Source organism: Oenanthe melanoleuca, chromosome 4 (assembly GCF_029582105.1).
Source record: "Oenanthe melanoleuca isolate GR-GAL-2019-014 chromosome 4, OMel1.0, whole genome shotgun sequence".
Classification (NCBI taxonomy): domain Eukaryota; kingdom Metazoa; phylum Chordata; class Aves; order Passeriformes; family Muscicapidae; genus Oenanthe; species Oenanthe melanoleuca.
In genome coordinates, this window is record NC_079337.1 from 41553273 (window position 1) to 41571198 (window position 17926).

The following is a 17926-nucleotide window of genomic DNA, read 5'->3' on the forward strand; positions in this document are numbered from 1 at the left end:
GTTTCATCCCAGAAGGCTGCTGCTTTGTCCCATCCTACTACAAGGTCACTGATAGAGGTCATTGATAGATGCAAGTGAAGTAGCAACAGAGACATCCTACTACCCCCACTGCATAGCAGCACTTTTTTTTTTTTTTTTTAATCTTGTTTTGGATGAGAATGTTTGTGTACAGTTCAATACCATTATTTTTGGAAGGGTTTTAAAAACAGGATGAACTTGGACCATATATTGCAGGTTATGTCTGAAGTGGAAGAAGAGCTGCTTTCATCTTTACATAACTGTTCTGCAGATTTAGAGGTCCCTGAGCCGACACTCTCACTCCTTTCTGCACAGGAGGTGGATCTAGCACTTTCCTAAAGACTGTTAGGAAAGAGGGGAAAGTCAGGCAGCTCTGAAGAATCTGGCCTGGCAGGGACTGGAGAACCCTCATGAAGCAAAGCTGCTGTGGGTGACAATCCTGGCTAGTAGCTAACTTTCTTGTACCTTCTTGCTTCTATAAAGTATAGGAGGTTTAAGACACAATTCCTTCCCTACTCCTTCTTGGGAGGACAAAATCCCACCTTTGTGACCATCAGAAGTACTCAAAGAGTGCAGCTTTGCTCTGCCAGCATGAAGGCATGGAGTATTTCACTCATTAAAAAGATGACTGAAGAACTGGTTCCTTCTCAGCCTCTTTCAGTGTGTGTTGTGAGGTAAACCCTGGAGAAGACAAATGTACCTATGGAAGTGCAAGACTCCTGGTGAAGAGGTGAGGGGGGACATTTACAGCCACTCTGTTGGTAGTAAAACCCTAGCAGAGATGATGTTCTGCTGTTCAGGTACACTGAAACATCAGTGAAACTGATGGTAGTGTGTCAATGACTACTATGTACATGGCATGCTGAACATGAAGCATTTATTTATGTGAGCAATACATCAACAAGTGGCAAAGTTATACACTAAATTTATGTAGAAATATTTTTCCTCCCACCCCTCCACACACCAGTCAATCGAACCAGGGAAGAACTCTCAGTCCAAATAATGATGAAAAACAGCTACAGAATTCCACACACTGAAACAAACTTGTTTCCTTTCTGGAGTGTTCCTCACAAGAGATACTCAAGAATATCTGTATTTCATACTGTGCAATGTGCTCTAGAATGATCCTGCTTGAGCAGGGAGCAGATAACACCAGTGGTCCCTTCCAACCTTTACAACTCTGTGATTTTGTTTCATTCATTACCTGCCCAGCCAAAGTCTACTAAAGAACTTTCAGTCTGTAACCTAAACTGGATGGTGTTTTTTCTCTCCAGTTAAAGAATTAAAGTGCATAACAGCAGCTGTATCTTAACTGCTCACAAAGATTATGTTCCATTTTCTTAACAAAAATAGTTCTCTGTGAAGACTTTGAGTATTCCATCACCAGTGCATCTACTGCTATAGAGTATGTGTGGACTACTACTGAGATGTTTTGGATTTGTTCTAACCTACAAATAAAAGAAACTTTTTTACACATATAGGGAGCCATGGTTCATATGACTGTTTACATATATACAAAAGAAATATGTTGTCATTTGGGACTCAGGCACATCTGAGAAGCCTGCAGAACTTATCCAGCTTCCACTAAAGCTTGGAATGCAGTCATACCTCTAGACAAATATCAGGGATATTATTTTCTTTTTCACAAAAAAGTAGATTAATAACTGTACAGTAGGTAAAAAGCAGTCCTTAAAAAAATACAGAAATTACACAAAAGGCTGTAGTAAAGTGCCTAGCAACAATATAGAGGACAGGAGAATCAGTATAAGCAGACAAATGACATTGCATCCTTGCTACCTTGACTTCTTTACAAATTCTCCTGCATGCATTGTAACACTGACAATGGTCAGTATGTCAAAAAGAGAATTTTCACTTTGTTATAGCAAGTATTAGAGAGTTTAAAGCCAAGAGTACAGTCATATCACCAGAAATTATACTTTGGAGCATGATTAGCTCGATTTTGTCCATACTCTACACAGTGAGAACTGCCAGGAACCCTCAAAGCCTGCTGCCAGTGCTCTTCATGGAGACACAGCTCATGCCCACCCAAATGTAGCTACAGCCCTTATGCCCAGATCTGCTCAGTGTTTACCTCTGAGCTACCATCCTTTCTTTCCCATTCTCCTCCCTTCATCAGTGTCTGTTTCCCATGCCTCCATCCGTTTTCTATGAGGGGGACAGCCTCTGGCTGCAACAAAACTGCAGATTATTCAGGGCTATTGTGCTTTCCAAGTGTGACTTCTGAGACATGGAGAAGCCAGGATTTCTTGATCCCTTATCCTTGTCCTTTCTCTACTTTGATCCCCAGCCTTACTGAGAGATCTCAGAGCCCTGGACACAGAGAGACTGACATCTGTATTAGAGATCCATTTCCATGATGTGTTTTGCTGGGGAAGAAATTTTTTGTCTTTACATAAAATTATGGTGCAAGATACACTGAAGCTGAATTTCAACTTTCCACTCAGTATTTTTAAGTGCATGCTCCATGACAAACCACCCTGTGACTAACTGCATAAAAAACAAGACTCTACAGATAGAGAACCTGAAGTGTTAAAAAATATATTTTCCCTCTCCCCCTTATCCCTTGACAAGTTCGCCTTTAAACAAACACGAGTATGAGGTAAGCTGACAGAACAACACTGAATAAAGAGCTGCAAAAAATCTTTTGGTAAGTAGATCTCTGCAGGCATCATGTAAACTGTATGCTACCTTCATGCTAGTTTAAAAAAGGTGTTCTACATCAAGGGATCCACACTCTGGCACTTCTGGCAATAAACAGATGTTTTCAGGCTGGTAAAATTTTTAGATTTAAAAAAAAAGTAAAATAAATACATTTTCCATCACTAGAGAAAAAAAAGTCACATTTTGCTACACCAGCTATAACGTAAAACCCAAGAAAGACAAATTTTGAAGTTACCTGCTGGTAAAAGAGTTAATGATAGTATACTTTGCTTTCAGAATTGTATCACTTAGTCCTGCTGCCAGTTTCCTAAACAAATGACTGGCATCTTTACACTGTGAATCAATCTACTAAGTAACTCAGGTTTGATAATAGAAGCACTTTCCTTTTTCACCCAAACTCGGTGTAGTCTGAGAAGTTTTCACCTTTCTTTTTTGATTTGTCTTTTTATCTAGCCCCCAGAGAGCATAATTAAGTTCCTCCTAAGGTTGTTTTCAGAATAGAAATTTTCATGTAAATGTAAACACTGATACCATAAATGTAGTGTATACAAAAGGCACAAGACAATTAGATTTCTGTTGCTGAAACTCCCTTGACTTTGAAAGCCAAAAATGCCTCTTTAATTCTGGTCAGTAAACTCTGATGCTAAGAAAGCTGCTATCTCCTAACTTAATTGAATGGGACATCCTATGTGCAGCAGCTTGGCTTTTTGGTATTGCAATCAAAAGTCCATTGTCCTGTAAATGCAACTATCACAAGTTATAACCGTACATGGTATTCATTAAGTTATGCAGTAAGAAAAGCAATGTCTTGAAGAAAAAGTGAAAAAAGAAATCTGAGACAAATATTGATTAACAGGAAATAAGGAGCTTGAAAGACAGTGGCCCTCAGTAATCAAAAAAGGTTGGTAAAAAGCCTTTTGGATCAAAGCTCAGGGTCAACATTTGCTTCCCAAAGGGGTAAGAGCTCCAAATGGGACAAGAAAATCCCATTTTGTAGGACTATTCTGTGAAGTTTCCATCATAATCCCCAGCTGGCTGATTTAATTTAGTATTACCCATTTGAACACAGGCTTTTTATCCCATCACTGAGCAGTGGGCCAATTAAACAAAAGATTTTTTTCCCTCTCAACAACTTTTCAAACTATTGGTAGTGCAGATCTGAGGGAAAACAGCTTTTACAAAAACGTTTTCCAAAAAATGTTCCAAAAATAGTCAGACACATTACTTAGGTCGTCTTATCTTCAAAAATTTCTTATCAAGGGCTCAAAAGAAAATACAGTCCACCAAGCCACTAAACTATTCCTAATCAACACCTGCTGTTCTCCCTATTCATATAGCCAGTAGTGCAAAAAAAGTGATTTTAAAGTCAACTACTTACAACAATCAAATTAAAAGATGAATTTTCAAAACCAAGCCAAGAACATAAAATGATCGTAAGGAGGTCACATTTTTCTTGTGCTGAATATCAAAATAAAACCAGCCATTGAATTTTTACAATTGTAAACACAGACTCTTCTTTTTTTCCACTTTCTAGTACTCAATCATCCTTCATCACTCAAACCCAGTAATTTTAAGTTGAAACATCCTTTATATGGTGCAGAAGTAGTACGTTTAGTTTTGTGTTTCAAGCAGTGACATGGAGACAGCTAATCATCTGTCAGTTTGTTTTCTGAGCACACCCATAGAGGAGCAGACAGGAGCAGCTGGCCAACAGGGCTGATATTTGGAAGAATGCATTTTCCTTCCAACAACAGCTTGTTCTGAAAGTGGAACAGAATATTAATCACAAAACACATTATTTGAATCAAAGAATACTTTAACATTATGTTGTTGCAACAAGTCTCATCAATTTGAAGGGGAAAGTGACTAACAGCAGAACAAAAATCCCATCTTGAAGAGGAACCCAATAAGACTGTTCAGAGATATATTATTAATCTACTTCAGGATGACAGTGATAAGTACTGACTACACAGCAAGCAGGCCACCAGTTTATAAAATGACATGAGCTATTTTTACAGTACTTCCAGATACCAACATAATTAAAAAACAATGCTCTATTACATTAGTGTAAACTATATCTGGCACTTTCAGTAATTAGTCCTCTGCTGAAATATGAAGGATTATAGGATACAGGATATTGAACAGATCCTTCAGTGGGACAGAAATTCTAACTCTGACACATTGGTAGGGGCTGTGGGCTGGATTTTTCATATCTAAGATGAAATTACTTAATTTTGTTGTGGTGACTTCAGCACCTCTATTAAAAGTATTCTATTCAATTCCTAGGAACAAATATAACTCATATATTGACAAGAATGTAATGAAGCTAAATGCAAAGTAGCTGAAAGTTTTTGTATTAGGGCTCCTATTCCAGCAACTGTTAGTCACATACATGTAAATAGTAACCTATCTTTTTTGTTACTTCCCCAGAAAGTTTTAACTGCCACACAGAAGTATCTCAGAACTAAACAAACAACTAATGTGGTGCTTATGCCCATGCCAGAGAATTACCAGTCCTTACTACCCTTCTGAAAGTGCATGAATCCAAGTGAGGCAAAACCAACTTCCAGGAGCCCCTTTATGTGACTTTAGACTTGGTCTTTGGAACATAACCTCCTCTGAAAGTAGTCTCTCTTTAAAAAGCCATGTTTCAAAATGGATGCTTTCCAAAAAAAAAAACAAAAACACCAAACAAAGCTCCCAAACTCCACAGAGTGAAGTAATCATCTGCAAACAGAACTCTTTCTCAGACTGGACTAAAAGAAGAAAATGATTTAAAAAGAGCACAAGATGTTTACAAAATCCACCCACTTTTAACATCTTTAGAACAGTCACAGACCATGTTTGATATTCAGAGTAATCTGAATGACAAATTCCAATAAAATGTACACAATCTTCAAAGAAAGATTAAAGTTTAAAAGCTGTTAATTAAGTAAATAACGTGTTGTGACTTTAGAAAGTTCTAACTCCAACCTGATAAAACTAGTTGCAATTAATGGTATTTCTGTAACAATCCAAGAATGTTTCTTTAAAATCTGTCTTCAATATTTTACTCTTGATTAGTGACAACATGTAAGACATTAAACTAACAGAAGGTAAGTAACTTAGTCTTTTCCAGAAGCTGCTGTTTTCTTGAAAGAACTGATGGAGTAAACAGTGCAGAAATGCAACCTTTTTACATTTTGAACAAAGGGTTAGAAATGAGGGGTTCATATTCTATTAAAATATCATACACAGAGCAGTGAAAATTGCAGACACTGTCTGAGTTTCCTTCGCTCATCTCTTTAACTCTGTTCATCTGACACCCACATTTTCAACACCTCTAACACTTTACATCACCATCAACTTTGCAGATGTACCTATATCTGGAACTGTGTCTTCTGTGTCTTCATCACTGAACACAAAACCAGAATGTAAGGGCCAAGAGGTTTTTAAATTTCTCTGCTGAACCAAACTGAGTTTCTGGTAACTTTCTGGTAGAAGCTATGGGCCCATCTGTTGGTATGTGCACACCTACTACTTCTATAATCTGCCTTGACAGTGCAATACCATTCCTAACGGGTCTAGCAACAATCACTGCAGCTCCCTGATGACTCTCCATGCCTTTCATTTCTTCCATGGGGGACCATGGGCAACCTCACAGCCATGAGAGTGTGTCCAAGAGTAATATCATACATAAATGAAGGACATTCACTTGACATTCACTTTTTCCAGGATGACTGAAAAGGTGCTTTCAACACAAGAGAAGGAATTACCTGGCTAGAACAACTCCTTCATACCAATTATCTGGTATGCAGAAATTCTTAGGGCTGGATGCAAACTTTTATTACAGTTTTAAATACAAAATAATTTAATTCCCTAAGTTTTGGTGGAGTTAGCTATATTCAAGTGTGAATGACTGAATATGATGATTGTGTTAATTATCCACAACCCAGGGTAAAGGTCAACTCCTGTTATGTACCTAACAGAATTTACTAGCTGCTTCTCAAACCTGCTTTCTGAGAAGCCTGTGTTGCAAGATATTAATGCAAGAAATCAAGAAAATCTCAGCTGTTTTTGACAGCAGGTGATTAAACACTCAGGACTTTCTTTGGTCTTTAGTTAGCAGCATGTTTTTACTATTAAATAGGATGGAGCTCAATACCTGGCTCAGAGCAAGACACTAATAGCTTATATATTAGATTAAATCCTTTTTTCTTCATCATTTGATAGATTTTTACCTGTTTTAGCAGACAAAGCTATGATCTTTGCATGAAGTGTTAAGAATAGCCTAATTTTTAAACTTAGTATTATAAATACTGGCTGAACAGCTTGAACACTCAATATTTAAGTATCTTTCTAAAGAAAGGGAATAATAATAATAATTATAATAACATATTGGATTATTACTTAAAAACCAATGAGTATGAAGATCAAAGTAATTTGAAAACATGATATATCAAGAAGTAGGAGGTTTAGTTTAAAACTATGAATTCATGTGCTATTACATGTGATAAAAAATTAACTGAAGAAAACTGATAAGTGTTTTAGTAATTTTCTTTTGTGCATTCTTCAAATGGCAAGGAATCATCAAATAAATATTAAATACAAAGGATATTAACATACCTTTCCTTACATATTCAGATGTTTCTTTTAAGGGAAATTAGGTTTCATTTTCCATGGTTAATGCAGGATTGCTCATACCTTAAAAGACAAAAAACAGTATTCCCACAGAAAAAGGTCTATTTCAGCAAATAATGCAACCTTGAATTAACAATCATTTTGATGTCATTACTCTATTACCAAGTCTAGTCCTGTGCCATGTCTATTACATGGCTTTTCACTAGCTGCAAATAGGTGTCAACTCTTTTACAAGCAATCTGTTATCAAAGGTGCTATCAGGCCTAGAAAATAATTAGCACCTACTGGTACCAGTGCTGTGATATCCCTTGGTCAGGTTTAACTGGGAAAGGCACAGCAGCTTAACACATGGAACTTCCTACAAGCATGTATTTAAAAAAAGTTTCATGGATTTTGGCTCACAAGTACAAACCATGTGACTGTGGTCATTATTACAGCATATCCTCTAGTTTATACAACACAAATCATGAGTCAACCCCTTACCAACTTTGCCCTTTTCAGCCTTTGCAGTAGTTTCTGACCAGCTTGGTGTATCTGTAAGTAGGTGGCTCTGGGAATCACGCAACGGCTTTGCTGGAAACAGATGGTTCTCACTGTAGTGCCAATAAAAAGAACATTAGTGAACTGCAGTAACTTTTCATCATCTTATCACACATTACAAACAGTTTGTCATATGCAGTGTTTTCTTTACCTCACCTTGCTCTTGTCTGATGAATCACTACTTTTTTATCATTACATACATTACACTGTAGTTATCACAAGTGCAAGCACAATCTAAAAAGCAGAGGGATTTTGAATTTGAATTTATATTAATACATGTACTTCAGCCCCAAATGCACTCTTACCTATATTCTTCTTCACTACAACAAACTTGACATGATCAACAGTGGAGAGAACATCTCCAAAATCTCTTTCCTAGCATAAGCTACAGAGTGCTGGATTAAGATAAAACACCAGTAAAAAGCTAGCTGAAATGTGATATTTTTTTTTTATGACTAGAAGACTGTCAGTATGATTCCATTATAATTTCTTAGCCACATATTCACTATACTTACCACGCTCTACATTACATAAATGTTTCAACAAAGATGCAATATGAATTTATTTAAAGGAGAATATGCATACTTTTCACATTTTAAATATACCATGTCCATTAAGGGTCAGAATTAATAAAACATGTTCTACCATCAGCAGAAACAACACTTAATATTCAGCTTCCTGTGCTTTGTCCCAAGTGCCATCAGGGATGATTCCCTTTATATGAAGCAGTTTTCACCAGACAATAAATAGCAGGGGTCCCCCAAAAGCCATGCAGGGCAGTGGATTTGTATCACAGTCAGACTGACTAACCATCTCATGTGTATGCATAAAGAATACTGCTGGTACTGATTGTTAGGCAGGTGTGAAAAATTCAGGGATGCCACTGAAGCGAGACAAAGCACATCACAGGAAAAACCCACCCCACCTCATTTCCATAAATTTAAATATAAATCTGAGGATTACCTGATTTACAGCTTAACTGTTAAAATATGACTTGAATTTATTAAAAGGATACTCTTCATTTGCTTACCACTTTTAAGCATATTATACATCATTCTGTTTATATGTGCACAGGAAAAAAAAAAAAATCACTTATTTGAAATGGGTAACAAAAAGCAGATTACTTTTTGGATGTTGAATTAAGTCCACCAGGTGTGGAAGCTTGCTCAGGATCCTGATTAACAAGGCAAGTTGGAAAGGAGCAACCATCCCCTAAACTGAAAAATTCAGAATTAGTGTCATATATACCAAAATCTCTCAAGTTTGAAGACCTTTTTTATTAAAGTATTACTATATCTTATTTCAAAAAACTAACCATCCCCCAAACTCTCTGGATCCTGATTATTCAGCAGTTTAAACCAATGAAGCATTAGGAACAGCATACCTTGAAAACACAGGCAGCAGCCAGTATTTCTTCTCATCACCAAACACCTGCCTTAGGTTTTTGCTGAAGCCCAGGCTAAAGCCATTCTTATCTGTTCTGTGACGAAATATGGGAGCTCTGAATACCTCTTAAAAGAAAAAAAAGCTTAATTAGACCTCTCTGCATGTTAGCATGTTGAAGCCTCCCACCAGTACTCAGGCACTTTCACTGTGGGTGCCATCACCCAAAAGGAAAGGCTGTACTGCCCAAATGGCTGAGAAAGAGAGCAAGTGCTCTCTTGGAAGCCAAAATCAGTGCTACACTGGCACTGCATGTGGAGCAAGTCCAGTGGCTGAGGAAGGATGGAAGTCTCCTTCACCCTCCTCCCTCATCCAGGCAAGGAAGAGTGAGGAACTCAGTTTTTAAGAATGCATGGTATGTTTATATGAAGATTTCAGCATGTGACTATACCACAGACAGTGTTCAAAAAGGAAAAACCAAAACAAAGGGTTTACTACAGAAAAAGTAATGGAAAAAAAAGTTAACCTGCTTTAGTAGTAAGACTAGTTTTTCACACACTGGGGTATGAAAATACTGTGTGTTTTTTCCACAGCATCAAGAAACGTCTTTGCTCATAGACCCAGATTATTCCCCCTGGCCATCCAACCTAAATTTCTGGAGAAGAGAGCTAAATATAGCTTCAAGTGTTGCAAAGTGCCTGAAGCAGAAAATTCATTCATTTTCCAGCAAGTGACTGATAGCCATTTAATTCCCTTAATTGGCTATCTGTCCTGATGTCCTGACAGTAGAGCTCACACAAACCATGTCAGAACCATGCTGAGACTGCCCTTCTGCAGTCAAACCTCAGCTATGAGCTGCTGGAAATGACCTTCCACATGCACTGTGCCTTAATTACAATAAAGAAGGGGGAAGGGAAGATGGGGGCACCCTTTTAGATGCACATTATTAGGAAAAGAACTCCCCAGGTGATTTAAGCACAGTAACACTTAAAGCTATCATGGCTTCATTACTTCAAGGCTTCATTATTTTAAGGCTTTCTTCATTATATTTATACTTACTTCATTATTTTAAGGCTTCACATATTGAGCAATTTCCCAAAGTAAAATGGGAAGAGACACCCAGATCTTTTTGAGTACATCAAGTATGCAGGAAACATGTTATATTATCAGCATGTGACTCCATTTGTTTTGAAAACACAAAATGTTGAATTAAAAGTGTAATATATTATGATTACCTCTGAACAAATTTTTTGCACTAAAATTATAAGATCAGTTTATAAACAGAACATGAATTTATTATTGTTCAAATAAGCATATTTAATAAAACTTTTCTATACTTATACCTAGATAGAAATTAATACCAGTAAAAAATTGTTCAAAGTCAATGATTTCTTAGAATACTGAAGAAACTCAAAAATCCTAGAGGAAATCTTGAAGTAAACAAGCTTTCTTTCATTGATACAGATACCTATTTTCAAAATTTTCCATGAATCATCAAAATCATCATTAATCATCATCAACAAATCCAAAGAGAACTGGAAAAAACAGGTCAATTCATTGGCCTACTTTAAACCAGCTTATGTCAACAGGACAGCATTTAGACATTAAGAAATTTTAATGACCATATTGCAAATTGGCATTATTACAGTCCAGCATGCAGTAGAGAGCAGGCACTTGAGTCTTCAGGATTTTATTTATTAAGCTTTGTGATCAGACACACATGCATTAAAACTTTATGTGTGTGAGCACACAGTAGTCCATCTACCATTTATTAGAAATTTATCTTGACTGTATTTTAATTTTTTTAGTTTATACAGTTTCTGTTAATAAACTGGGTGGAAAGCAGTGAGAGGAAAAACATTAAGTATATTAATAGCTTGGCCCTTTGGGGCAAGAGAGAAAGAGTCAAAATTTCCAGTGAGAAGAAGAACCTGGGAGTCTTCTAACCAAGATCCAAGGAACCTGTGTAATTGCCCACTTCCTCCATTACCCCCATGCATATAAGATACATTTATTATTTATTTTTTGCTGTCAAACACAGAAGCATTAAATCTACTTACCTAATGTAGATTTATTCTTGCTGACAAGCCAACAGTGATACCCAAAGAGAGAAGACAAACTGACAGAAAACATAGCTGCAGCAAAGAATAAAAACATGATGTGGAACTTGGCTTGGGTATCAGGAAGGCCATTCTAAAAATTAAAAAAAAACCAAACAATTAGAATTGGGGAAATATCTGTTTCATTTGATTATTAATAATCCTCTGTTCAGCCAAATCAAATTCAGCACACAGACAAATACACCACACAACAAGAATATTAATAACTGGATTATACACCTTCTATGTACAGACAACCATACAATTAGGTTGGTGACAGCATCTAAGTTAAAGCAACAGGCCCTTTCTTGGGAAACTATAAATACTGAGAGCAAGAATCTGAAACTTAGATCTGAACTTTGAAGAGTCCTTTAGAGAAGAATAATTTGAAAAAATTCAAGGCTATGATATATATATATATAGAGGCTATACTTTTGTACATGACATTAGGAGATAATAGTTTACAAGGTAATACCTTGGAAAAACAAATGGCTTGGAAGGGACCTTAACAATCATTTAGTTCCCAAAGCCCCATCCAACCTGGCCTGGAACACTTCCAGGGATGGGGAATTGATTAACTTCTCTGGGCAGCCTGTTCCAGTGCCTCACCACCCTACAGTAAAGAACTTCTTCTTAATAAATAATCAGTATCTGCCATCTTTCACCTTAAAGCCATTCCTCCTTGTCCTATCACTACATGTCCTTGTAAAAATGTCTATCTTTAGCTTTTTTGTAGGTCCCCTTAGAATGTTAGATTTCTTGCACAGCAATAACTTCACACACTTAAAGACAGTGTGTAGATCAGAGTACTTACTGTCCAAAACTTTATGAAGTACTGCAAATCTGTTGCAGCAATGAAAAGGCAATACAGCAGTGAGTAAGCCAAGAAGAGAAGAAAAAATTTGTAATTGGAGAATCCTACACAGTTGTTCACCCTAATAAAAAAAAAACAAAAAACACATAAAAAATGAAAGGTCATGAAAGTTTTCTTTGCTTTCATCCAATTTAAATTAAACTTATTTATCTAAAAACATTTATACCAGCGTGTAAACCAAGTTTTACTTCCTGTCTCTGCTGCCTCAAGCTACTGGAATAGATTTAGTTCAAATTCTCAAATTTGTGTAGCAAATCAAACCACCACCACAAAAAAGCCCAAAGACTTTACCAAGTAACACCACTTTCAATAACTTGCTGAAATTATATTTTCACTTATGGTAGGAAATTTGTTCTCAGCACATCTGATGCAAATGTGATTGCAGCTAGCCATTTTTTTTAGTTTGAAGGTAAGTATCCATGTTATACCATTAAGCATACTGGATACCAACTGGCCAGTAACAAGCCAGGAACTGAAATTTGACTGCATTTTTTGAGAATAAAAGCAGTCTCATTTAATCCAGATCCTCCTTCATTAATCATACTATATACTTAAAGCTTCTCATACCATAAAACCTCTTAGTAAGATGTAAGAGCATTCATAGGAGAATCCTAAAAATATTTATATTTACATAAAATAATGAGAGAAATGCTACTCTAGAATAGAAAACATTCCATATCAGTGACAACATGACAGGGAATAAGACATCAGAAACACATCTAAATGTTAAAATACATCTAATTTTATAATTTTCTTTTATGGGCTTTAAGATCACCCATCTCCCATTTGTAAAGATTTTTATACATGATAACGAGCAACTAGTATTCACTATGATGATGAGGGTGCACTTAGTACCATAGCAGCTTCCCATTAGAAACAACATTTTATGTGTTATGAACTTCAGAGTGCTATTAAGCATATAATGATATTACACCCACCAAATGAAAAAATATTGGAGCACTCCCCATGGGCAGTTTATTGGTAAACTGCTTCCTCTTTTATTTGGTTGAATTGAGAAGCTAATCAAAGCTATCTTTGCACTAACCTCGACAGAACTCTTCTTATAAGCTTAAAAATACCTGATACTGCTGTCACAAAGATCTGTCACTTAAGAGAAGACTACATCCATAAAGATACTTGTGTATTGATAAGTAATTCTCAAAAAAAACCCAAAACCCAAAGAATGTGTGGTGAGGCTCAACTTCAGCTTCCAAAAGTGCAAGGCAAGTTACCACAACTATTCTCTTCATTAGGGAGATGGTGATGATAATGGCACAAGAGATGCTAATCAGATAAGGGTAAAATCTTAAAAAAAGCAAAGAAACTTTCACTGTACATTACTGTTACCCATTCTCAGGGTGGGTAATGAGTTGGATCAGTTTGTTCTAAGATTTGTTCAGATAAAACACAACACCTTGCTAAACATCACATTTTGCACTGTCATTTAAACATGCAGCAATAGCTAAAGCATTCCTATTAACTACAGTTAAGCACTCATAACACATTGTACTAATTAAAGAAAAAGAAGATATGTTTTTAAGCCCATCATTATTCTTAACAAAAAATAAATATAAAATTATCCACAGTGAAGTAGATTTTTTAAATTAAATATGTCAAAGTAAGCAATTCCATGATAAACTATAAGCAATTCAGGCTCAAGTTTTCTACGATAATCCTACTTTTCTTTCCTCATACTTATTTTTGAACTGTTCTTACTTAAGACACTGTTTGATGTGAGAAAAGAAGTATCAAGTTGTTCCCCAAAGATGAAGTTTCTTGAATCAAAGATAGTTTTGTTTCTAACTGCTGTTTTGCACAACAGCATGTGGTACATATATCAAAATAAACTTGCATAAATTATTATGCTCCCTTGAATTCTGACAAGGCCCAGACTGCAGAGGTCTTACTGGAAAAGAATAGTTCATCAGAAGATTGACAAGGTTTTCTAATTCTACTGTTTGAGCATGCAGCATCAAATCTTAAACCTCAAGAACGGTGGTTAGATTTGAAATCTAACATTTCTAAGAGTGAAACTGATAAATATACCAACAGCTGGCTAAATAATGGTATGTTATTGCAGTGAAACATTCAGAACCGTTCAGAATAACAATTTAGATTACAGCTAACATTTTAAATGCTCCATTTTCAAGTACAAAAAAGAATATACATCATTCCTGTCTGAGGGGTTAGTTTATTGAAAATGCCAGGCAAAGATGTAATTTACAAGGCACTGAAGGTGATGCAGCTCAGTTAACAAAAAGCATCACAGATTCCAGGAGATGCTAGCTATTTGGATTACTCAAAAGCTAAAGGAGAGATGTTTTGAATTATTCCTAAGGTGCTCCTAAATGCACTTGTTAGTATTAAGAGTGTTATATACAAACAGTATTTTTGGTGATGCCTCAAGGCTCTGGATTCCCACCTGCAGCTCCATCTGTAAATAGTGAGTAGCAGCAGCACTAGAAATCTCCAAGGCATCACTTAAACCTTTCAGAGTAGTTAGTGGGCAGTTAGTGTTAAATATTTCCATTTATCACAGTGCCTCCATTAGTGCAGGAGTGACAGCCAAAATAAAGCCTTCCAGAGAGCAGCAGATAGCTGACCTGGGGCTAGGACACGACAACCTCTCATTACCTGTGCCTTCCAGAAGCTTCATCTTACCTTCCAAAGGTTATTTTTACCCATCCTCCCTCCAGAAATCCTTCTCCTAGCAGAATTATTACATTAGAGATAGCTGTCATTGCTGTTCCCCTGCTCTCCCTAAGTGAGTTCTTTCTCTCTTCCTTCCCACCCAACTTGCTCCCACCAAAAAATCACAACATGAAAAGCAAAGCAGAACCTAATGATGAGAAGCTCAACCCCCTCCATTACACTGAATTGCACCCCTACTTTTGTTGGCAAGATAACCATGTATTTTCCTAAGAACCTCTGAACATGGGTCTTTACAGGGAACTATGAAGCTTAATCAGCACCTCTGCAATATTTCAAAACTCTTTCATTTCTTCCATATAGTTCTTTCCTTTAGGGCGAGCAAGGAACTGTGAACATCTGCTCAAACTAGGAAAAATAACTCTTTTTCTAATGCATTTCTATTATTTGGAGCACAAAAGCAACATCTCTCCATCAAGAAGCACTACACATCTGTCAATACCTTCTCTATCTGTAGTTTTATTTTGTGTGCACCCATTGCTTATTAGATTAAAACCAATAAGCAGTGTAAATACTCAAATTTATAAGATTTATGTTGTTAGATTAAGAAAAGTGTGAACACCTACAGTAAGCAAATACTATTGAGAGGAAAACAGTTTTTCTAGAAATTTCTGCCCTAGTGAAATAACACTTTGCTGTCCCTTTACACAAAACCTAGGTACTGTTTATGATTTGTTATTTGATACAATGATTTTTATTCTGAAATTGAAGCTTAAATGAAGGACATATTCATTTAAATGTCTTAAGACAGAAAAACACAAAAAAATCCCAAAGAGACCACATAGCTTATAAGAAGTGTTTATAGTACTGAACATTAATAATCATATACAGACTTTTCACTGATACTTTGTCAGGAATAGCCTGGCAACTGTTTCCTGCTTTTCTTAGAGCTTTTGACAAGGCAGGTATTAAAAAGCTGAAAAAAGGAAACTGCCTTTTATTGTTCTAAGAAATTTGTTCCACATTTAATGGTTTTACCTGTTTGCTTCGTTGTGGCCTTGTTTGTGGTTTTTGTTTATGATTTTTTTAAGAAGCACACCACTAACACTGAACATCATCAATTTTCACATGCTGATTATCCCTGCAGCAAAAAAAATTCTACCCACACTGTTAACTACTTCCTTCAATTGTATCTATCATGTAGATGCAAAATAAGATGAGATGCTTAAAATCAAATTACGTTATGGCAGATGCTGTAGTTAGGACCAAGAGAAAGAGAAGGAGTCCAGCAGCCCTTCCTGCCCCAGGACAGAGCCTCCTCTGTCCTGGAATTTGATATAAGAAAGTGTCAAAACCACTGCTTAGAACCATCTACCATTCAATTTGTCCAACATAGGGGATTCTTCTCTGATCATTTTATATGATGAGGAATTGCCATGTGCCACTCAGTCCTCTAAACTTGGACCTTACTAAGCAATTATATTTAATTATATCTGTGAGATACACCTGACAAAGTGACACAAAATTAATTATATATCCTGTCTATCTACTGGTTCCAAGGGCTGCAAAGAAAAGACAGGAGAACAAAACCACTGTGTGGGCTGACATGGCACCAAAACGAGGGAGGGTGGGAGGCAGAGGGGAGAAAGAATGAAAAATAAAGAACCCATAAAACTGAAAGTGCTAACTTGGGTATTTCCAGCAAGTCCACTGCAGCTGTCCTGGGAGCTTCAGTAAAAGGAACTGGGCACAGCCTTGCCCTTTCATTTTAAACCTAGGGCTGCACTTCACCCTTCAATGCAACTAAGGCACAGTAATAGTGAAAATCCACAAAGATGCAATTCTTAAAAGAAGTTCTCACTGATCAGAAATCTGCTTCATCCATACTTGAGAAAACATAAAGAGGTACCAAACTCAAAAGTCCAAGAAAAATGATAACTGAACCTCCTTCTGTATGTCACAACTAGGAAAACAGGACATACAGTAAATAACTCCAACAGTTCTGCAAGAAGAGTAACCTCACATACACATCTAACTCTAGGAATGCTGAAGCATCATCATCATGGCAGGCCCCACAAAAGTGTATTTTACTAGACCAGAACATAAGAAAAACAATAGTACACTTACCAAGGGCAGTGATGATCCATTTTCAAAATGCATCTTTTAAAAACCCCAGCAGAATTCCAAGCATCGCCAGAAGAAAAAAAAAAATTGTCAGAAGCAAAGTTACATGCCAGATTTAAATTATTTACATACAAATTAAGAATTATCCATATTTACCATATATTATGTAATCCAGTTAATAAATACATCTATTTAAATTCACATAATGCAGTTTATCTACAAGGGAAATGCAGAAATGGCACATAAGGCAAATTGAAAACATTTGATATGTCAAGAACTTATGATTTAAGAAAATGCAATCTATAGGAGTTGGTCAAATTTAGCATTTGGTCCTCAATCTTAATAGGATTGTCAGCTACTGTTTATTTATGGCAAAACCTTAGAAACTGGGTTAATTCAATATTTATGTAGTCATACAACTACATATATTTCCAAAGACATGGTTTGTTTTTATAGAAATATATACATCTTTCTATGCAAATAGACAAGGTTTTTAAGAGCTTACCTTGTATGAGAAATCCCAAACACTTTTGCAATTAATTAATTGCAAAATTTAATATTTAATAGTAATTTTAAAAAAGTAATAAAATTTACTTAATAATAAATAATAACATTTATTTAATAATAGAATTGCAAAAGTTAATAAAATGTTCTGTTAGTGAAATGGTCCCAAGAAAATCAGATATGATTGAAACGAGCAAATTTTGGTAAGGTAAGGACAAAACAAAGGTATTCTACAAAATATGTTAACTCATTGCATTCTTCAAATTTCCCTGACATTTTGTGGAGCAACAAGTCACCATTTTTCTTCTCCAGAAACACACATGACTGTTCCTATCAACCACCATTCCATACAACCAAGATGCTCTTCCTGCCTCAACTCTGTCTCTCTTTCAGTGCCTCTACTGCTTTCCTGGACAAAACAATGTCTTCTCCA

At 36.2% G+C, this 17926-nt stretch overlaps 1 protein-coding gene across 1 annotated transcript in view; it reads right to left on the minus strand.

The window, feature by feature from the left end:
* Window positions 1-878: 878 nt before the first annotated feature.
* ZDHHC2 (zinc finger DHHC-type palmitoyltransferase 2) overlaps window positions 879-17926 on the minus strand; it is a 35254-nt gene continuing 18206 nt past the window's right edge. The window contains exons 6-13 of the mRNA XM_056490752.1: window positions 16993-17025; window positions 12157-12277; window positions 11304-11436; window positions 9245-9371; window positions 8985-9077; window positions 7804-7913; window positions 7306-7383; window positions 879-4460 (exon numbers count right to left, since the gene is read on the minus strand). Coding sequence (XP_056346727.1) covers window positions 7343-7383; window positions 7804-7913; window positions 8985-9077; window positions 9245-9371; window positions 11304-11436; window positions 12157-12277; window positions 16993-17025 — 658 coding nt within the window. The 3' untranslated portion in view covers window positions 879-4460; window positions 7306-7342. The remainder of the gene's footprint in view (window positions 4461-7305; window positions 7384-7803; window positions 7914-8984; window positions 9078-9244; window positions 9372-11303; window positions 11437-12156; window positions 12278-16992; window positions 17026-17926) is intronic.